Below are 21,989 nucleotides of genomic sequence, written 5' to 3' on the forward strand. Positions count from 1 at the left end.
GTGTGACGAAAGCCTGGGCCGAAGTTAACAAAGATCTAATCGCTAATTTTTATGCTTAACTCTAAAAACAATACTTTAAAAAAGTAACTCCACCCCCAACCCTCGAGCAAAACGCCGATTCGCGTCCGGGGGTGAGCGCAAGGGACGGTACTTCCGGGTCAGGTGGGCCGGCTGCCTTGACCTTCCTCGTCGCTCAGCCATTTTGTCCCAGTCAGTCCGGAGGCTGCGGCTGCGGAGGAACCACCCGAGGAGAACCTGCAAAGATGCTGTCCGTGCGCGTCGCCGCGGCCGTGGCCCGCGCCCTTCCTCGACGGGCCGGGCTGGTGAGTGCGGGGTACCGGCGGGAGGGAGGTGGCCCAGCGGGTCGCTGGTGCTGTGCTGATTCGCGAGCCCTTGCTGCATGGAGGGTGAGGGGCTGGCGGGCGCCGCCATCTTGCACCGCTGGCTGCGCGGCCTTGGGCTGGGCGGCGGCGTAAGGGCCCAGATGCTCTCCATCCGTGCGGGACCGTGTTAAGCGTTGCAGGGGAGGTGGCGACTTCGATGTTGTCTAGAGAGGGACCTCAGGGGGTGTCCAGGACTTCAGTTGAGAGCTGTCCGAGAGGGGGCTTTGGGTGAAGGTCAGGGCTGGGTCGCTAGCTCTCCTACACCTGCTCTGAAACGGCGAGGCTTGTCGCCCGCGGGTTCTCCGGGATTGCCCCGCTGAAGGTCAGAGGACTATTGGTAGCTCTAGTTGAAGCGACCTAGGAAAGCCTGACATTGTATGAAGGTCAGTACGCCCCGGCCTTTTCACCTCTGCTCGGAGGTCGGTTCGGGGGAAAGCAATAAATGAAGGTGCTTTTCTGAATACTTAAGTAGACGATCTCAGTGCTGAATACAGAGGTGACTGGGAAACGCTGTACAGTGTAAATGTGCATTTCCTGCGGCCGATACCGTGACAGCAGTGAAACCTAAGTTGTCTCAGGCAGAAAGAAGGCTTTGCTTTGTGTCGTGGTACTTTGACGTGATTTAAGATTTCGTCCTTGAGGAATTGTTAGACAGTGATTGAGAGCTCAAGATAAAGCGTAGGTTGGAAAATGCTTATAAAGGTCAATGCCCTTCGTTACTTATCGCCCTTGAAGGCTTACATTTACTTAACTCTTGTTAAACGTAGTATCAGTTTCAGAGGTAAAATAGACACTGGCTATTTTACTGTTCTAATACAACTGAGTTGCAAGAAAAACATTTTTAATGGTTTTCATCCGGTTCTGTAGAAGATAGTAGGTTCAGAATTGACAGTGACCAATAGCATCGTTAGAACTTGAAAGAGGCAGTCCAGATTGTTGTAGGCTTTGTCTGTGGCAAGGGAAAAAAAAGAATCCACAGCCATTCTTAATTTCTAATCAAAATCTTTTAACATTTAGGAATTTAATTTTTTTAAAAAGATTTTATTTATTTATTTGACAGATCACTAGTAGGCAGAGAAAAGGGAGAGGGGGAAGCAGGCTCCTGGCTGAGCAGAGACTCCCAGGACTCTGAGACCATGACCTGAGCCCCCAACCCATTGTAATTTTTTATTTTTATTTTTATTTCTTTTTTAAGTAAAGTAGGATATATATGGATATTTCTCCTTAGGAAGTTTATCTTACTGAGAATTTCCGCAGTTCAACTCAAATGTATCTAAAGATGAAATAATAGTACCTGATTCTCTTAAAGGAAAGGATAATTTGGTAACTCTGAGTTTTCAAAAAAACACTTTAAAATTATTTATTTATTTTTTAAAGATTTTATTTATTTATTTGACAGGTCACAAGTAAGCAGAGCAGCAGACAGAGAGAGAAAGGGGGAAGCGTGCTCCCTGCTGAGGGGACAGTTCAATGTGGGGCTTGATCCCAGGACCCTGAGATCATGACCCGAGCTGAAGGCAGAGGCCTAACCCACTGAGCCACCCAGGCACCCCTAAAATAACTTTTTATAAAATACTTAACCATATTCCCAGGAGCTGTTTAATACATTTTTGCATATATCAAAATCTGCTTTGTTGTGTGATTAATAGCCTTCCAGTTTTAAGCAGAATATTTTGAATATAATTAATATTTTCACTGATAACTTGGTCAAACTGATCAAACTAATTTGATCAAACTAAGCCTGCATTTGTTCAAGCTTGCCAGTTTATAAGGTCTTTTTTTTTTTTTTTAAACAAAATTTTTAAAAATGTTTATGCACTAGGTCTCCAAAAATGCTTTGGGATCCTCCTTCATTGCTGCAAGGAACCTCCATGCCTCTAACACTCGTCTTCAGAAGACTGGTAAGTCATTATTTCTAAGTCTGTATACACCACACTTACTGCCTTGTCAGTAGGGGAAAAAATAAGTTATATAGGTTGCATAACTTTTTAATTTTCATTTATTAATTGTTTTTCCCTCTTAATTTTAGTTACTTACAAATCTCAGATTCTTTGCCTATAATGTGCCATTTAGCCCTGTCTTGGTAGGTTCTCTTGTTCTAGTGAAATATATATTTTTTCATGATACTGCAGCTTTTTTTTTCTGATACAGTATCTTTGGGTGGAAACAAAGTACACATATCAGATGGTGGGTATCCTTTCTGAACTGTAAAAGATTTCATTTCATTAGAGGGGCGCCTGGGTGGCTCAGTTAAGTGTCTACCTTGTGGTCTGGTCATGATCCCAGGGTCCTGGGACCGATCCCAATCCCTGCATTGGGCTCCCTGTCCCACCGGAAGCCTGTTCTCCATCTCCCATTCCTTTTGCTTGTGTTCCTTCTCTAGCTGTGTGTCTCTGTCAAAATAAGTAAAAAATCTTAAAAAAAAAAAATAGAAAAAAATAAACAACTTTTACCTTTATGATTTTAGATGGTAATAGCTGCTTATCTGTACTTGGCAACATACAGATTTGCACATTGCAAATAGATAATGGTGGAGGTGAGCATGCAAGATGCATAGGTTAGGGAATTCTTTTGGGGATATGTGAGTAGGGCTTTTGAACTAAAGATTAAACAAGTGAATACAGAAGTCTCCTACATGCTAAGATGAAGAATATTAAGTATTTGCATGTGTTTAAGGGGAAAGATATTTATACTTTGTTAACAGTTGCTTTTAAAAATGGATTGCTTTTTTGGGGTGCCTGGATGGCTAAGTTGGTTAAGTGTCCCAGACTTTTTTTTTTTTTTTTTTTTAAATACTGGATTTATTTCTTTGAGAGAGAGAGGGAACACAAGCAGAGGGAGAAGCAAGCTTTCCACCAAGCAGGGAGTCTGATGTTGTGCTCCATCAAAGGACCCTGAGATCATGACCTGAACTGAAGGCAGACACTTAAGGACTGAGCCACCCAGACGCCCAGGTGTCCCACTCTTGATTTCAGCTCAGTCTCCATGTCAGAGTCATGAGTTTAAGCCCTGCATTGGGCTCCATGCAGGGCATAAAGCCTACTTTAAAAAAAGAAAAAGAAAAAAGATTGCATTTTTAAGCTTCCTGCAGAGTTTAGCAAAAAAGTCAGGTTTCAACATAGATAGAAATTCCTGAGAAATTAAATAAAAGGAGTAAAAGATGAAATTATAATGATGTTGCTTAATTTTATTAGCTGATTATCTGGTTTACATTTGTCTTGTGAAATTTTCTCTCCATCACTTGGATTTGTGTGTTTTTATTTATTTATTTATTAAAGATTTTATTTTATTGACAGAGAGAGACACAGCTAGATAGGGAACACAAACGGGGAGTAGGGGATGGAGAAGCAGGCTACCCACTGAGGAGGGAGCCCAGTGTAGGGCTCAATCCAAGGACCCTGGGAGCATGACAGCCGAAGGCAGATGCCTAACAACTGAGCCACCCAGGTGCCCCTTGGATTTGTTTTTTTATAGCAGTGGTGGATATCAAGCTTTTTTGAGTAGAACCATGCATATTACATTTCAGAATGATTTGGTTAGGGGCACCTGGGTGGCTCAGTGGGTTAAAGGCTCTGCCTTTGGCTTAGGTCATGATCCCAGGGTCCTGGGATCGAGCCCCACATTGGGCTCTGCTCAGCAGGGAGCCTGCTTCCTCCTCTGTTTTTGCTCTGCCTGCCTCTCTGCCTACTTGTGATCTCTGTTAAGCAAATAAATAAAATGTTAAAAAAAATAATTTGGTTATTGTGATTACAAAATTACAGTTTTTATGTTGTTAGGGAAGTGGGTTTTTTTTTTTTTTTAAAGATTTTATTTGTTTATTTAACAAAGAGAGATCACAAGTAGATGGAGAGGCAGGCAGAGAGAGAGAGAGAGGGAAGCAGGCTCCCTGCCGACCAGAGAACCCCATTTGGGATTTGATCCCAGGACCCTGAGATCATGACCTGAGCTGAAGGCAGCAGCCTAACCCACTGAGCCACCCATGCGCCCGGGAAGTGGGTTTTAAAAAGATCTTGAGACTAGGCTGTTTTTGCAATGGATTTTTTCTCTCAATAGGCACTGCCGAAGTGTCCTCTATCCTTGAAGAACGTATTCTTGGAGCCGACACCTCTGTTGACCTTGAAGAGACTGGACGGGTCCTGAGCATTGGTGATGGTATTGCCCGTGTACATGGGCTAAGAAATGTTCAGGCAGAAGAAATGGTAGAGTTTTCTTCAGGTTTAAAGGTAAATTACAAAAAATGAGATTTTGGTGTTTTAGGATTGGTCTCTGAATTACTCAATAATTCAGAGATTTTGCTAGTGTGTTTTTTTAACTTTCACTCTCAACTTCTTCAGTATTTAATCATTTTCATTGATTGTGAAAAAAAATAAACTTAAGGGTTTTGGTTACCAAAGTTTTTATTCTAGGGACTGATAATATATAAATTGTAGGCACTAGTGCTGAAATAAAAAATTGACTAAACCTTCAGCCAAATTCTAAGAAGTCTGCTTTATACCTATTAAGATTGTCTTATAAGAGCCTTGGATAACTTCCAACTAAATTCATTTCTGGTGGAAAGTTGGAAGTCCTTGACTTTGTATATCTTCTAGGAGTAGACCTATTATTAAGCTAGTGGTATAGTTATCAGAAGCTCTCTGATGATAGAAGTCTACTTCTTTCTGTTAGGTTGAGTCTCGTTGGCCAGTGGGATGAAAACAAGTGGTAGCAGTCATGGGTTTTTTAAGGAAAGCAGAGTATAATATCTGGGTAGACCAGGGGGAGTAGGATAACCCACTCAGCGTGGGTAAAGACAGACTTGGTCCTCTGGCTACTGACCAGTATGGTAAAAAAAAACCTTGATATGGAAGAATAATTACACAGCCAAAAGTTTTCTCCCTAGCTGTTAGACCTTGGCCAAAAATTTAGCCTCTCATATCTTCAGCGTATACATTGCATAACTTTGAAAGGTGAGGCTGATGTAAATAACCTCTTGAGTTTCTTTTTTAGCTTTTAAGATGTAAAAGTCTAGTATAGTCTAATAGAATTTCCTGCAATGATGGAAATACTTTACGTCTGCGCTATTTAAGTATAGTAACTATTTTACATGTGAGGCTATTGAGGATGTACAGTGTGGAGTGTCTCACAGAGATAGTGGGTGATGTGTAGAGATTTGTTAATTGGGGAGAAAATTGAGTTTCTCTGACTTCGGTAAGATGGTGTTAATTCAAATTTTAAATAGCCACATGTGGTTAGTGACAACTGTATTGAACATTAATTGCAGTGATACTCTCTGTTTGTTCTGAGATTTCTGCAGAGCTTCAGTAACTGACCAGACTCAGTTCGTAAATAGTCTTTATCCTTAGTAATGAATAGGGACCTAAAAATCTTATATTTTGAACTAAAGTTATAATGATGAGAGACGAGCCAGCACTGTTACATTATAGCATTTTATCCTCGTTTGGGTAGATTTTAATTTCCTTTTCTACTAACCTGATGAATTCTCACTGTAATTTTTTTAGATGTTTATGACACTACTCACAGATAAAAAGATGTAAATCAACTGTGTCTTAAAATTTCCAGTTGATCACTTTATTTGGTACTGATCACCTGGTTCAAAATCCATAGACAAAAGAAGTACAGTAAAAAAAGCTTGACCTAGTTTCTTTGTTTCTTCTAGTTCTTTGATGATGTAGTAAATAAATGAGCATGTTAGGCTTATAATGCTATCCTAAGAGGATTTAAGGGAATGTGTTGCTGTTTTAAGTCTTGATAAAAGAAGGTTTTTTGTCATAAAAATACTTGAGTAAATCAATCAGATCAAAAGTCCAGTACTCTCTCTTTTTTTTTAAACTAGCTATTTTCATTTCATATTGTGTTGGCATTTGGGAAGAAGTACTACTCAGGCTTCATGGGGGTTCAATTGTGTGTTTTGTAGGGTATGTCTCTGAACTTGGAACCCGACAATGTTGGTGTTGTCGTGTTTGGAAATGATAAACTAATTAAGGAAGGAGATATTGTGAAGAGAACAGGAGCCATCGTGGACGTTCCAGTTGGTGAAGAGCTATTGGGCCGTGTTGTGGATGCCCTTGGTAATGCCATTGATGGAAAGGTACGTTTAATGGTTATTAGATGTGTTTGTAGCTTCTAATCGACATCAAAACTCATTGTTGTGGGGCTCCTTTTTATTGTTTAACAGGGTCCAGTTGGTTCCAAGACCCGTAGGCGAGTTGGCCTGAAAGCCCCCGGGATCATTCCTCGAATCTCTGTGCGCGAACCCATGCAGACTGGCATTAAGGCTGTGGATAGCTTGGTGCCAATTGGTCGTGGTCAGCGTGAGCTGATTATTGGTGACCGACAGACTGGGTAAAGCTTGTTAAACATTTTAACTAAAATTTAATTGTGGAAAGATTACTTATTAGGGTTGGAATGGTAAATGTTTTGGATATAATGGGGTGAGTAGAATCTGATGAGGATTAGAAGTAGGACTGAAATTTGAGAAATCCTTTGAAGTATTTACTAAAATTTAAGTTTACATTCTCTTTTTAAAGTAAAACATCAATTGCTATTGACACCATCATTAACCAGAAACGTTTCAATGATGGAACTGATGAAAAGAAGAAGCTATACTGTATCTACGTTGCTATTGGTCAGAAGAGATCCACTGTTGCCCAGTTGGTGAAGAGACTCACAGATGCAGGTATTAAAGAATTTCAGTCCAGGAATGTCTGGCTGGCTCAGTCGATAGAGCATGTGGCTCTTGGTGTTGGGAGTCATGAGTTCAAGCCCCGCCTTGAGGGTAGGGTTTACTTGAAGGGAAAGAACTTTAGTATCATTGTTCTCTGGGAGTCCTAATAACTGCTAATCTTAGGATAGCTTCTACTTCTTGTAGGCTGGTTTTAATTATTTCCTAATGAACTGAAATTTCTTCTGATATAATTGAATAAGTAAAAGTAGTATAAACATTAAGGTTTTTGTCAGTTCCTTTAAAATCTGTGTTGTTTGACTCTGGTTAATCTGACTTTGGTAAATTATGTAGTAAAGCACTTAGTTTTTATCACAGTAGTCTTTAAAACCAAAATGTTGATAACCTTGTGGAACTTAAAAAACTTATTTTCTTCCCAGATGCCATGAAGTATACCATTGTGGTTTCGGCTACTGCTTCTGATGCTGCTCCACTTCAGTACCTGGCTCCTTATTCTGGCTGTTCTATGGGAGAATATTTTAGAGATAATGGCAAACATGCTTTGATCATCTATGATGACTTATCCAAACAGGTCAAAGGATAATATATTTTTAGAATCTGTTTCTACGTTTGCACCACAATTGAAGGTGACAAATTTAGCTTCTAGTAACTGAACTTTATAATCCTCTCTCTGTACCGTAGGCTGTTGCCTATCGTCAGATGTCTCTGCTGCTCCGCCGGCCTCCTGGTCGTGAGGCCTATCCTGGTGATGTGTTCTACCTACACTCCCGTCTCCTAGAAAGAGCAGCCAAAATGAACGATTCTTTTGGTGGTGGCTCCTTGACTGCTTTACCAGTCATAGAAACGCAAGCTGGTGATGTGTCTGCTTACATTCCAACAAATGTCATTTCTATCACTGACGGACAGGTATTATTTTATAATTAAAGTAAATATAAAAGCTTTGGATGATTCCAAGGCGTTGGTTTAAACTAGTGTTGATGAACTGATTTATTAAATGCTTTTCACTCTTTATTGCGGTGAATTTAAAATGTATAGAAAAGGAGAACAATGTAATGAACCCCACATGTCTCTCACCCATTTCAATTTGTGGTATAGTGAACTTCATTTTTTTTTTTTTTTTTTTTTTTAAAGATTTTATTTATTTATCAGAGAGAGAGAGAGGGGGAGAGAGCGAACACAGGCAGACAGAATGGCAGGCAGAGGCAGAGGCAGAGGGAGAAGCAGGCTCCCTGCTGAGCAAGGAGCCCGATGTGGGACTCGATCCCAGGACGCTGGGATCATGACCTGAGCCGAAGGCAGCTGCTTAACCAACTGAGCCACCCAGGCGTCCCAGTGAACTTCATTTTTGTTTCATTTATAGCCACTGCTGTTCTCTACCCCTGATAATTTTGAAGCAAATCTCAGAGGTCAGATCACTTCCTCTGCATTTTTTTAAAGATTTATTTATTTATTTATCTATTTTGACAGAGATCTCAAATAGGCAGAGGCAGGCAGAGAAAGAGGAGGAGGCAGGCTCCCTGCTGAGCAGAGAGCTCGATTCGGGGTTTGAGACCATGACCTGAGCCGAAGGCAGAGAGAGGCATAACCCTCTGAGCCACCCAGACACCCCTTCTGCATATGTTTTAATAGGAATTCATCACCTGTTTTTTCTCTTCTCCTCTCTTAATCTTAGCAATAGAATATGTAAGTTGATAGGTACTGGGGAAGATTGGAGGGGCACTTTATGATGAGAAGACACTTAACATTTTTCCTTGGAGATGTTGGGCTTCAGTTTTTTTTGCTTAATTTTGAAAATAGTTTTTTTTTTTTTTTAAAGCTTGTTAACATGTGTTCTCTGTATGTTGTAGATCTTCTTGGAAACAGAATTGTTCTACAAAGGTATCCGCCCTGCCATTAACGTTGGTTTGTCTGTGTCTCGTGTTGGATCTGCTGCCCAAACCAGGGCCATGAAGCAGGTAATTTGCATCACTTTGTCAAGGAGAAGGGATATCATTAGGTTCAAATCATAGTGTACTTGTATAGTGCTCTTTGTCAGTGGGTTAAGTATTTTTGTGTTGCATGAGCTAACCATTTCTGTATTTCAGGTGGCAGGTACCATGAAGCTGGAATTGGCTCAGTATCGTGAGGTTGCTGCTTTTGCCCAGTTCGGTTCTGACCTTGATGCTGCCACTCAACAGCTCTTGAGTCGTGGTGTGCGATTGACTGAGTTGCTGAAGCAAGGACAGTATTGTGAGTTCTTTCATTTCATCAGTGTGTGTACTGTGTGTAAGGGCCTGGGAATCCCATAGCTCCTTACAAGCTATAATACCTGGTGTTCTTTCATTAAAGGTAGTGTTTTGAATGTGATTAATGCCTGTTGTACTTCCAGCGCAGTCTGTCATTTGAATAACCAGGAAAACTTACTATATACTTTACTTTTGAGATTTAAAACCTATTAGATCTCTTCCTCCTACCCTTTCCACCTTGGCCTTGAGAGAATGGCATTGGGCAGATTTAAAAGTATGTTAGTATACATTTATTCTTGCTGTAGTTTAAGCAATTTATTTATTTATTTATTTATTTATTTATTTTAAAGATTTAGTTGACAGAGCAAGAGAGGGAACACAAGCAGGGGGAGTGGGAGTAGGAGAGGGAGAAGCAGGCTTCCCGCTGAGCAGGGAGACAGATGCAGGGCTTGATCCCAGGACCCTGGGATCGTGATCTGAGCTGAAGGTAGGTGCTTAATGACTGAGCCACCCAGGTGCCCCTCAGCAAATTATTTATATGTTAAACAGTTGAAATGCTGCCAGATGATAAATAGTGGTTATGGAATATCCCTGAAGATGATTACACTTTTAGGCTTGCAATTAACAAGGAAAACACTTTCCTGGAGAGAGAAGTAGGAAAGATACTAATGTGGAGTTTGTCACAGAGAAAGTGGGAGTAGGTAATATGTAGAAACATGATAATAATTAGAAGAAGAGGTAAGTTTTTCTGACATTGTTAATGTGGTGTTTATTTGAGCAACTTGGCGTTCTTTTGTTTTCAGCTCCCATGGCAATTGAAGAACAAGTGGCTGTTATTTATGCTGGTGTAAGAGGGTATCTTGATAAATTGGAGCCCAGCAAGATCACAAAGTTTGAGCACGCTTTCCTGGCTCATGTTATCAGCCAGCACCAGGCCCTGTTGGGCAATATTAGGTATGAACACAATTGAAGGCCTCTATCCTATAAATTTTAAGATACAAAGTCTTGTTGAAGTTTTTTTGAATTCTGTAGGTAGTCATTGAGTTTTTGATTAGGTCAGTACTGATGAACTCCTTTTTATTTCAAATAGGACTGATGGAAAGATCTCAGAACAGTCAGATGCTAAGCTGAAAGAAATTGTAACAAACTTCTTGGCTGGATTTGAAGCTTAAACTGCCGTGGATTCACATGAAATACCAGTTCGGTTTTGTTGTCGTTTATTCTGGTAATCAGTTCCATTTGTAAAAGGATTACTCCCATATGTCAGTCAGATGTACAGAAATGACCTTAAAAAAAAATAAAGGTTCCGTATCGGTTGGTGGTTTTCTGTAGTCTGAGTGATTCTTTTAAAAGAGGTAAAATTAATTTGAGGAATTAATAAGCATGCTTTTTAGATGATTCAAGGCTGAGCTCTTCGTAAGATTCTAGAGTGCTTTGTGATTGACTAAGGAAGAATTCATGAACTAGGTAACTGGATAATGTGGCAGAGTTTATACTTGGTAATGTTGAAGAGACCCACTGGCTTCTCTGCCAAGAAGGCTGATCTATATAAAGTAATGTAGGCAAGAAAAGTATAAGACAACTAAAATTATCAAGGAAATGAAAAAAAATGCTAAGTGAAGTCTGAAAGGTACAGACTGAGAAAGGACATAGTAGAAATATGAACATTTATCAGTATTTTCTCTTGTTTAGTATTCTTTAACATATCTTTTGTAAGCAGCAGTTTATTATCAAACTGGTCAGTTTTTATGATTAGTATTTTTGGTCTTATTTGGGAAACCTTCACCTTACAATATACAAAGATAACTATATTTTCTACTAAGAGTTTTAAAGGTTTGCTCTTGTTACCTAAGAGCTTAATCCAGGTATTAACAGTTTTTGAGAGAAAAAAACCAAATAGGATGTGTACAGAGAGATGGTAGTAGGGGCTGGCAAGTTTCAAAAGGCAGGTGGACAGGCTGGAGACCCAGGGTGAAGAGTTGTGTCTGGAGGCAGAATTCCTTCCTTGGTGGACCTCGGGTTCTCTAAAGGCCTACAACTGGATGAGACCCCCCCCACAAATGTTATGGAAAGTAATAGTTTATGCACAGTATTTTAAGTGTTAGTCATGTCTAAACATACTTTCACAGCAATTAGACTGGTGATTGACCAAAAACTGGATACCATAGTTTAGAAGATTGACTGTCACTGGGGCCCCTGACTGGCTCAGTCTGTAGAGATTTAATCTTGGGTTGGGAGTTTGAGCCCCACACTGGGTGTAGAGCTTGCTTAAAACAACAAAAGATTGTCCCAATCCATCTGGAGTTAACGTTTTTTGTGTAGAGGTTAGGAATCTTTTAGGTATTCATATCCGGTTTTTTAAGTCCATTTATCAAACTCCTCCATATAACCCACCATGACACCTGTGTGGTATTTTTTTTTTTTTTTTTAAGATTTTATTTATTTGACAGATCATAGGTAGGCAGAGAGGAGGAAGCAGGCTCCCTGCTGAGCAGAGAACCCGATGCAGGACTCGATCCCAGGACCCTGGGATGACCAGAGCCCAAGGCAGAGGCTTTAACCCATTGAGCCATCCAGGCGCCCCACCTGTGTGATAAGTTTCACGTGCCTGGGTCTTTCTGGGCTCTTCATTTTTAAATTGTTAAGTAGGCATATAATGTAAAGAAAGAGGGTGCCTGGGTGGCTCAGTGGGTTAAGCCGCTGCCTTCGGCTCAGGTCATGATCTCAGGGTCCTGGGATCCAGCCCCGCATCAGGCGCTCTGCTCAGCAGGGAGCCTGCTTCCTCCTCTCTGTCTCTGCCTGCCTCTCTGCCTACTTGTGATCTCTCTCTGTCAAATAAATAAATAAAATCTTTAAAAAAAAAAAGAAAGAAAGAAAAAGTCAAGACAGGACTGTATGAAAAATGGAAATCCCTTTTGCTTGCCTACCCCCACCCTCTTCCTACTTCTGAAAAGCAGCTCATTTCTATTCAGTTATTTTATCAGCTCCATATTGCAGTTACCCCACTTCCTTTTATGTTATATGTGTAGTTTGTTGATTTCACCCAACTGGTAAGAACTTTGCATTTGCGCACCTATACTACACATTCCACAATTCTCCTATCATCACAGTATGAGAAGATGATGATTTGGGATAAATTCTGCTCATATGACTTCTTTATGATCTGATGACGCTGAAATGTTCTTTTCACCTGTCTGAGCCTTGGTAGAGTCTGTATCGAATATTTTAAAGTAGGTCTGGTTTAATTGGTCTAATAAAAGCAGGACAAACAATGTCTAAGAGCAAATACACTCTAGGAGAAGAATTTTTGCGAATGGTCCTCTGGATTTTAGTTTCTGCTGTCTACTAGCTGAAGTAATTCGTTAAGTCCTTTAAGTCATTCATCAAGATTAAGAATTTAGAAGAGGCGCCTGGCTGTGTGAGTCAGTGGAACATGCAACTTGATATTTGGGTCTCGAGTCTGAGGCACATGTTAGGTTTAGAGATTAAAAATTAAGAGGAAACCAGGCCCAAGCTTTCAAGAATCCCCCCTCCCCGCCCACCCCAGTGGCGTCAAGCAGGATGCACTTAATTCCGCAATGAATTGTGACTATATGTGATGTGTCTACCAGGGAAGCTCATTGGAAACTTAGTACCCAAGGTCACTGGGGTTGGTCACGTAGGCATGCTCTGCCTAAACACATAGCCAAATGCCAGACTCCCAGAAGGAAACAGGTGTTCAGCATAAAACACACTATACAAATAGTTTAGGCATAGTGAGCCACTCTGAACCTTTAGGGACAGCTTTTTTTTTTTTTTTTTTTTTTTTTTTTAAAGATTTTATTTATTCATGAGAGAGAGAGAGGCAGAAGCAGAGGGAGAAGCTGGCTCCCTGCAGAGCAGGGAGCCCGATGTGGGACTTGATCCCAGGACCCTGAGATCATGACCTGAGCCGAAGGCATATGCTTAACGGAGTCACCCAGGTGCCCCTGGGAACAGTTTTATATCAGTGTTGGGAACTGTTTACCAGGAAGGTTCCCGAACACCAGCCACAGGCTAACTTTGCAAGCAGACTTCTCAGGACAGCAGTTCCCGGCCTGCTGTGTTAGTTCTGTATGGATATGGCTCTGAGGCAGAGGAAGACCAAACTGCAGTACCCATCTCAGTCATGTTCTCCAGGAGCCCCGATCTTAGCTGGCAAATCCTATTAGCTGTGGAGGTCGATCATTTTTTTTTTTTTTCATTTAAATTTAAATTAAACTTATTTATTTTATTTAAATTCAGTTAGCCAACATATAGCACATCATTAATTTTTGATGTAGTGGTCAATGTTTCATCAGTTGCGTGTAACACCCAGTGCTCATCCCATCACGTGCCCTCCTTCATGCCCATCCCCCAGCTACCCATCCCCCCAGCCACCTCCCCCTCCAGCAACCCTTGGTTTGTTTCCCCGGACTCAAGAGTCTCTCATGGTTTGTCTTCCTCTCTGATTTCTTGCCAGTCGGTTTTCCCTTCCTTCCCCCATGATTCTCCGCACTATTCCTTATATTCTACATATGAGTGGCTATGATAATTGTCTTTCTCTGATTGACTTATTTCACTTAGCATAATACCCCACAGAGGTCTGTTTTAGAACGCTGGCATCCTCAAGTTTCTATATGAACCTGTTGATTTGGCCAAAGGTACCGACAGACCTGGTACGACTCTGACCAGTAAACTGAAGCTGACATACCTCCCTGGGCTGAGTCAGTATCATGCCAGGGCATCCATACTGTGTATCTGACTTAACCAGTGAACCAACACTGATGCACTATGGACTTCGGTCCTTATTTTATTGAGATTTCTTTGGTTTTGATTTTACTTTCTATCTCCTTTACCCCATTGGATTTCCCTAACTTTTACCTATTGTCCTCCCCCTGCCTTAGATCTCATCCAGGATACCACATTATTCATCATGTCTCCTTAGGCTCCTCTGGGCTCTGACAGTTTTTTAGACTTTCTTGGTTTGTGGTGACTGCGAGAGTTCTAAGGGGTATTAATTAGGTATTTTATAAAATGTCTTCCCAGTTTAAGTTTGGTATTTTCTTCATGCTTAGACTGAGGGTATGGGTTTTGGCTGGAAGACTACAGACAGAAAGCACCATTCTTGTCACATGACATCAAAGGTATGTACCACCAAGGTGAATTGTCATTGTTGTTGGGTTTTTTTCTTTCTCCTTTCCTTTGTGAATGATATTGCCTGATGTATGGTTTGTCAGCTTCTTCATGGTAAGTTTCCTCTCTCCCCGACCCCTTCCACACAGCATTCTTTGGAAGAGTCACTATTTCCAGTTTCCACTAAAGGGTGAGCAGTTATGCTCCATCCCTGTAAGGGAAGAACTGTCTACATAGATTATTTGGAATTCTTCTGCCCTATAGATCTGTATTTCTCCATTTATTTATGTATCCAAGTACCCAATTCTATCCATATGGGCTTGTGGTTAGTTGTTGCCTACTTTGGGTTATAATCTCATAATCCAGTATTTTTGTTGTTGATATCAGTTCCAGCTTTAGCCATTAGGAGGTTTCTTTCTCTAATTCTTTCCCTCCCTCCCTCGCCTCTTCTTTCTTTCTTTCTATTTTATTTATTTGAGAGTGAGAGTGAGCTAGTAGTATAAGCGAGGGGTGGTAGGGAGCAGCAAAGGGAGAGGGAGAAGCAGGCTCTGTGCTGAGCAGGGAACCTGAGGTGGGGCTTGATCCCAGGGTCCCAGGATCATGACCTGAGCGGAAGGCGGCTGCTTAACCAACTAAGCCACCCAGGCGACCCCACTGGGAGGTTTCATCTGGCTCCTGTATTTCTTTGCTATGCCCCTAATTGTTTTGCGTGTGTGTCACTTTCTGACACTATAAGATGCTCTCAGCTTGTATTTCCTGCCCCAGCCCTAGAAACAGTCCTTTTCAATTAATTAATTTTTTAAAAAAAGATTTTATTTATTTATTTGTCAGAGAGAGTGAGCACAGGCAGACAGAGAGGCAGGCAGAGGCAGAGGGAGAAGCAGGCTCCCTGCTGAGCAAGGAGCCCAACATGGGACTCCATCCCAGGACGCTGGGATCATGACCTGAGCCGAAGGCAGCTGCTCAACCAACTGAGCCACCCAGGCGTCCCTAATTAATTTTTTTTATAGTGAGAGAGGGAAAGAGAGAATCTTAAGTAGGCTCCATGCCGAGTGTGGAGCTCGACATGGGGCTTCATCTCACAACGCCGAGATCATGACCTGAGCTGAAATGGAGAGTCAGACACTAAACCAACTGCACCACCAGGCTTCCCTCTAGAAACGATTCTTATGACTGTTCGGCTTTTTAAAATGAAGTTGTCTGGTTTTGTTTGTTTGTTTCTTTTGAATTTTACAAGTTCCTTATATAAATATTGGCTATGAATCCTTTCTGGAAAATATACTATAAATTTGTTTTGTTCTGTGGCTTGCCTTAATGGTGGCTTTTGACAGAAAAACAAGCCTGTGTGTAGTAAGTTACTCATTAACTAATGAAAATTCAAATCTTGATCGTATCTACCCTTAGCCCTTGCTTCCATGCAGTCCAGAGCTCCTCACCCACCATGCAATGAGCCCCTGGGCCCTTCAGCCACCTCCTGGATGTTTGTCCCTTGTATTCCATTCCTGTCTGTCCTGAGCCTCTTATCCATTCCTCCATCTACTCAGCTTCCCACCTTACTGACAAAATCCAGCCTCTCATTTTGACATTGGCTTGACAGACCTACTGACACAGCTGACTCCTACTATGGGGACTGAAAGAAAAATTGGTAGAACTGTTGCTGATGAATTCCCCGGTGGTATCTATCATTGTCCAATCCATGAGACAACAGGAGCGAATGTCAGTCTCACTTTGGGTCCTTTGAAGTCTTCTTGGGGAGGTAAGAGATGAGAGCACATTAGGATATAAATAATACATTATTAAGGGCTAGTGTGTGTGATATGGATGACAAGTTCCAGAGATTTGAGAAGTGAGAAGACACCCAGGGCTGGAGAAGTTGAGGAAGTGGTGACGGGTGGAACTTGAGCAGGAGGAAGAGTGACCCAGGTAGCCCGCCAAGCGTGGGCAAAGATGGGGTGGCAGAACAGGGAACCTGACTGGCTCGGGTTGGGGGAGGGCAGGAGCCTGGGCAATGAGATCGGAAAGGTCAGGGGGGAGCCAAACCCAGGAAAGTCTTGAAAGTCAGGCAGAAATGTTTGGGACTTCACTCCAATGGACAACAGGGAAACTTGGTAGCTTTGTGAGAAGGGGAGACATGCGAAGAAAGCAGTTAAGTTTTAAGGAAGAATGATTAGAAAGGGTTGGTGGGAGGAAAAGGAGGAAGAGGGATGTAGACATCCGACTGCGTGAGAGTGTGAAGGAGAATTGGTGATGACAGTAGCTATTTGTTATTTTGGCAACTCATCATCATTTAGCCCACCCATTTCCCTGGGGGAATCTTTCCACTGAAGCCTCTGGGGAAAACTTCCCCTTCCTCCACTGCTTAAAGTACAGACGATACAACTTTTCTGGAAAAGCATTTGGCACTATATTCCAAGAACCTTAAAAATGTTTATATTTTTTGATATGTTTATATTTTTTATATTTATCAGAGTAATGTTTCTGAATGCATTAGGGAAATGCTAAGGAAGTATTGGTATACCCACTCGATGGGAAATTTTGCAAAAGTTAGAAATAATATTGAAGAGGTTTTTTTTGTTTGTTTTGTTTTGTTACTTTGTTTTTTTAAATTTTGGGGCGCCTGGGTGGCTGGCTCAGTGGGTTAAAGCCTCTGCCTTCAGCTCAGGTCACGATCCCAGGGTCCTGGGATCGAGCCCTACATTGGGCTCTCTGCTCAGCAGGGAGCCTGCTTCCCCCTCTCTCTCTGCCTGCCTCTCTGCCTACTTGTGGTCTCCGTCAAATAAATAAATAAACTTAAAAAAAAAATTGGGGGGGCATTTGTAATAAACTCACAAATTCAGAGGTCCAAAGGGCATGAAATGAAAAGTAGTTCTCCCCCACTCCTATGTTTCCTCAGCCCGATCTCCTCCTTAGAGGGAACCATTTAAAAACGTGTGTGAGGGGTGCCTGGGTGGCTCAGTGGGTTAAGCCACTGCCTTCGGCTCAGGTCATGATCTCAGGATCCTGGGATTGAGTCCCACATCGGGCTCTCTGCTCAGCAGGGAGCCTGCTTCCTCCTCTCTCTCTCTCTGCCTGCCTCTCTGCCTACTTGTGATCTCTCTGTCAAATAAATAAATAAAATCTTTAAAACAAAACAAACAAAAAAATGTGTGTGGGGCAGGTGTCTGGGTGGCTCAGCAGGTCATGATCTCCAGGTCCTGGAATCCAGCCCCACCTTGGGCTCCCAGCTCCTTCGGGAGTCTGCTTCTCCCTCTCCCTCTGTCTCTCTCCCTGCTTGTGCTCTCTCTCAAATGAAAAAATAAAAAATCTTAAAAAAAAAAAATGAGGGGCACCTGGGTGGCTCATGGTTTAAGCCTCTGCCTTTAGTGCAGGTCATGATCTCAGGGTCCTGGGACTGCACCCCAAATCGGGCTCTCTGCTCAGCAGGGAGCCTGCTTTCCCCAACCTGCCTGCCTCTCTGCCTACTTATGATCTCTGTCTGACAAATAAATAAATAAAATCTTTAAAAAAATTAAAATAAAATATGTGTGTGTGTGTGTGTGTGTGCACACACGTGTGTGAATTTTTCTGACCTTACTCAAATGGCAGCTTGTTTTGCATCCTTTTTTTTTCCACTTAATATCTGGTGATTATCCAATATCAATACACAAAGAAATTCTTCATTTTTTTAAAAGATTTTATTTATTTGACAGAGATAACGAGTAAGCAGAGAGACAGGCAAAGAGAGAGGAGGAAGTAGGCTCCCTGCTAAGCAGAGAGCCCAGATGCAGGGCTGGATCCCAGGACCCTGGGACCAGGAGTGAGCCGAAGGCAGAGGCTTTAACTCACTGAGCCACCCAGGTGCCCACTTCTTCATTTTTTTAATGCTTTACTATTATTTCATTATGAAGATATATCACAGTTTACTGAGCCGATTCTCCATTGATAGACATTTAGCTGTTTCATATCTTTTGCTGGAATAACCATGCTGCTATGAATAACTATACATACTTCACTTTGTCCATGTGAGAATATATTTGGAATTATGTCTTTGACATGGAATATTGGGTCAAAATATAAGCGCATTTTAAATTTTGGTGACATGACCAAATTTCTCTTCCTAGAGATTTTCAAGTTCTACATGCAAGAGTGTCCATTTAGCTGACACTGGGTGCTATCAAAGTTCTTGTTAGGAAAAGTGCATTTAATGACTTTAGAAGACAACTTATGAAATGTTAAGTTAAAAAAGCAAGATTCAGGGGGCGCCTGGGTGGCTCAGTGGGTTAAGCCGCTGCCTTCGGCTCAGGTCATGATCTCAGGGTCCTGGGATCGAGGCCCGCATCGGGCTCTCTGCTCGGCAGGGAGCCTGCTTCCCTCTCTCTCTCTCTGCCTGCCTCTCCGTCTACTTGTGATCTCTCTCTGTCAAATAAATAAATAAAATCTTTAAAAAAAAAAAAAGCAAGATTCAAAGTTTTATGTACAACAAATGTGTTTTATTGGAAGAGATTATGCCAAAATATTAACAGTGGTTATCTTAAAAGTATTGATCATTTAATGTCACTTCAAAATTGCTATAGCAAAATTGATATTGCTATTTAACTTTGTTAGTAAAATCTCTCCAATTGGTTGTAGACCCTTAGATATAGTACACATTTTATTTGTCTTTTTACTCACAACACCTTGCTCAGACGATGACTTTAATAAGGTTGAGGAGTGAATGCATAGTATTTTCCGTCAGTGTGGACAAGCATTTGTAATTTTCAATTCTGCCACCAGGTGGTGGAAGAGAGTTAAAATTTAGGGATCTTTGGCCCCAGAGCTGTGAAAATCAAGCATTATAGGCATTGTGAACATTTGGAAGACTTCCAAATATGCATGTATGTGTATGTGTATATATATGTGTATGTATATGTATAAATGTGTATACATATATAAAAATAAAGTTAAAACTTAGACAATTAGAATTGTGTCTAAAATATCTGCCCCCAAATATTAAAAACTTCCAGGAAAAATCTTGGTGTTGCCTTCCTTAACTTCAACTTCTTTCAACTTCCGGTTCATGCTATTTTTTTTTTTTAAGATTTTTATTTATTTATTTGAGAGAGAGAATAAGCAGAGGGGAGAAGCAGAGTGAGAGGGAGAAAGCAGGCTCCAAGGGACTCAATCTCAGCACCCTGAGATCATGACCTGAGCTGAAGTCAGACACTTAGCTGACTGAGCCACCCAGCCCTATAATATATTTTTCTTTTTTTGAAGATTTTATTTATTTATTTGGAGAGAGGTGAGAGAGACATGAAGAGCAGGGGAAGGGGTAGAGAGAGAAGCGGGCTCTCCGCTGAGCAGGGAGCCCACCACAGCACACGATCCAAGTACCCTGGGATCACAAATCTAAGCTGAAGGCAAGGCCCCCAGTTCATGCTATTTCTTACCTCTCTTGCAGTTCATCCTCACTCCTGGTGCCCACCATGGCCTCTCCTGCCTCCAGATGGAGCTGCCAGGCTTCCCCTCCTCCTAACCTCACTGCTTTCCAAAGGGATGGACACCCAGATGGCTGGGTACATGCCACTTGGAGTGATCCAGGGCTGGAGTCACTTCATCTTCTTAGTTGTGGATAACTCTGCAGGTGGGATTTCATCCCAGGGCGACTGGGTGTGGTATTTTCAGGCAGGCTTTTTAGCTATCCTTCAGATCAGCCCAGCAATTGCCCTCCGCTGTGTCTGGACAGAAGCAGAACCTACCCAAGGGGCAAATGCTTGCCTCTTCAGGCCTGTGGTTGCAGGTGGCCATGAGTACTCAGTCTTGGTACCCTTGATCTTCATTTTCCCTTCCTTGAGCACACGCTCTTGGCCCAGGGTGGATTTGCCCCCCGGGGGGGGGGGGTGACATCTATCTTTGACCCTGGCCCTGTTTAGAAGGGCAGAAGTCTAATCCAGCTCTTCACCTGTTTAATACCCTGGCATCTTGGGCAAGTCATTCAGCCTCTCTGAGCCACAGTTTTGGCTCAGGGCAGGTAGGTCAGGGCACTACTTTGTCCCAAAGCACCACAGTACTTCAAAGCAGGGAAGGGTCGGCCTTGTCCTGGGGTTATGCATGTCCTAAGGGTAGAAGAGTGCAGGGGGAGGGAGGAGGCTCTGGGCTCCTACTGGGGTGGCATTGGTGGTAAAGGGTCTTGGGTCTTGAGAAATGGGAGGAGGTCAGGGAGGAGCTGAGCTCTTGGAGGCCTTGGAAGGACGCCTTAAGGGACCTGAAGTCTAGGGCTAATAGTATCAATGACCTTTCCTTGACTTTTACAAGAAAACCTGGCCAGGGGCTCATCTGTAGAGAATGCGTCTGCTGTAGAACGCAGGACTGGCTGAAACGTCCGCTGGTATGGTCAGTCTTCAAGCTCTGCGGAGCTGACACCTGGTCCACGCAACCTCTGATCAGGCTGAGCCTGGATTTCTCCGCCAGGATTTCGGTCGGGGGATGGGGGAGCACGTCGGCGGGAAGGGAGTCAAATTCGGGAAGTCGGCAGGCCCAGTTTCTTGCAATCCTTGAAGGCTTCCTGAACGAGGGGGCAATTCCAGGGTCACAGGTCGCGGGGCTTTCCCTGGGCGTGGGCATGGGCGTCGGCGCTGGACTCCAGAGCTGCGGTCCGGGAGGAGCTGTGCGCCCTGGGCGGGCGCTATCGGGCGTGGTTTAGGACCCGGGGCGGCCTCCGGGCGGCAGGGCGACTCCCTAGGCCGGCTGCGGGACAGCGGGCTGCCACAGTCCGGTCACCCGGCGCCTGCCAGCAGCTCCGCTCGGCTCGTCCCCTGCGACGCGCGCCGGCCATGACGGGCGCACTGTTCAAGGCGAACTTCTGGGTAAGTCGGCGCCGCCCGGGGACCTGTCCGCTGCCATGTGCCCTCTCTGCCCGGCCCCCAGCCCTCCGCGCGCCCCTGAGCCCCCGGGGTCCCCGCGTCCCCTGCCCCCTGGGCCCCAGAGGCGCGGCGCCCCTATCTCCCGGCCGAGGATCTCGAGACCCAGGCGTGGAGCGGACTGTCCGGGGAGAGCCGCCGATGTCCCCGAGGCTACGCCAGGCGCGGATCTGGGGGACCTGTGTGAGCCTCGCCAGCTGACAGCGGCAGGCACCCCCCACCCCCACTCCGGGGACTGTCTTCTCCAGGTCGGCGGACTCGAACGGTCTGTCCCAGCCTCGTTCGCGCCCGCTTTCCCCCTGGAGACCAAGAGGGTTTTCCCCCGCAAGAAGCTTCGCCTGTTTCTGGAGTCCGCTCCCCAGGTCTATGTCCCCGCGTAGAGCTGCGCGGCACCCAGCGCCCGCCTGCCCCAGTCCTCTTCCCCTAGTCCTTTCGCTCCCCAGGTGCCCCTCAAGAGTCTGTAACCCTTCATGCGGAGCAACCGCCTTTAAGGCAGGAGCAGGAAGTCAGCACACCTCAAAGTCTCCTATCTAGGACCCTGCTGCTTGCAGCTGCCCAGCACAGCCCTGACCCCAAAGTGTGTGGAGAAGCATGGTGCTGTGGCTTCAGTCACCAGGTTCAGATCCTGCCCTGGGATGCCCGGTTCCCTGAGGGCTCTGTCCAACCTGTAGGTCCCACTGCAGGCATTGTC

General features: G+C 43.5%; 2 protein-coding genes across 2 annotated transcripts in view; both read left to right on the forward strand.

Annotated features, from left to right (window-relative positions):
• Positions 1–167: 167 nt before the first annotated feature.
• On the forward strand, positions 168–10,614 carry ATP5F1A (ATP synthase F1 subunit alpha). The gene is made up of 12 exons (XM_059139945.1): positions 168–323; positions 2,206–2,284; positions 4,437–4,606; positions 6,298–6,471; positions 6,559–6,725; positions 6,911–7,059; positions 7,485–7,636; positions 7,747–7,971; positions 8,913–9,020; positions 9,150–9,294; positions 10,094–10,244; positions 10,381–10,614. Exons 1-12 carry the CDS (start codon positions 264–266, stop codon positions 10,460–10,462), a joined length of 1,662 nt encoding a protein of 553 aa, XP_058995928.1. The 5' UTR covers positions 168–263; the 3' UTR covers positions 10,463–10,614.
• Positions 10,615–20,948: 10,334 nt separating this feature from the next.
• The window catches only part of PSTPIP2 (proline-serine-threonine phosphatase interacting protein 2), a 70,552-nt gene continuing 69,511 nt past the window's right edge, over positions 20,949–21,989 (forward strand). Inside the window, exon 1 of the mRNA XM_059139216.1 lies at positions 20,949–21,244. Coding sequence (XP_058995199.1) covers positions 21,212–21,244 — 33 coding nt within the window. The 5' untranslated portion in view covers positions 20,949–21,211. The remainder of the gene's footprint in view (positions 21,245–21,989) is intronic.

The sequence above is a fragment of the Mustela lutreola genome, chromosome 11 (assembly GCF_030435805.1).
Source record: "Mustela lutreola isolate mMusLut2 chromosome 11, mMusLut2.pri, whole genome shotgun sequence".
NCBI classification, from domain to species: Eukaryota; Metazoa; Chordata; class Mammalia; order Carnivora; family Mustelidae; genus Mustela; species Mustela lutreola.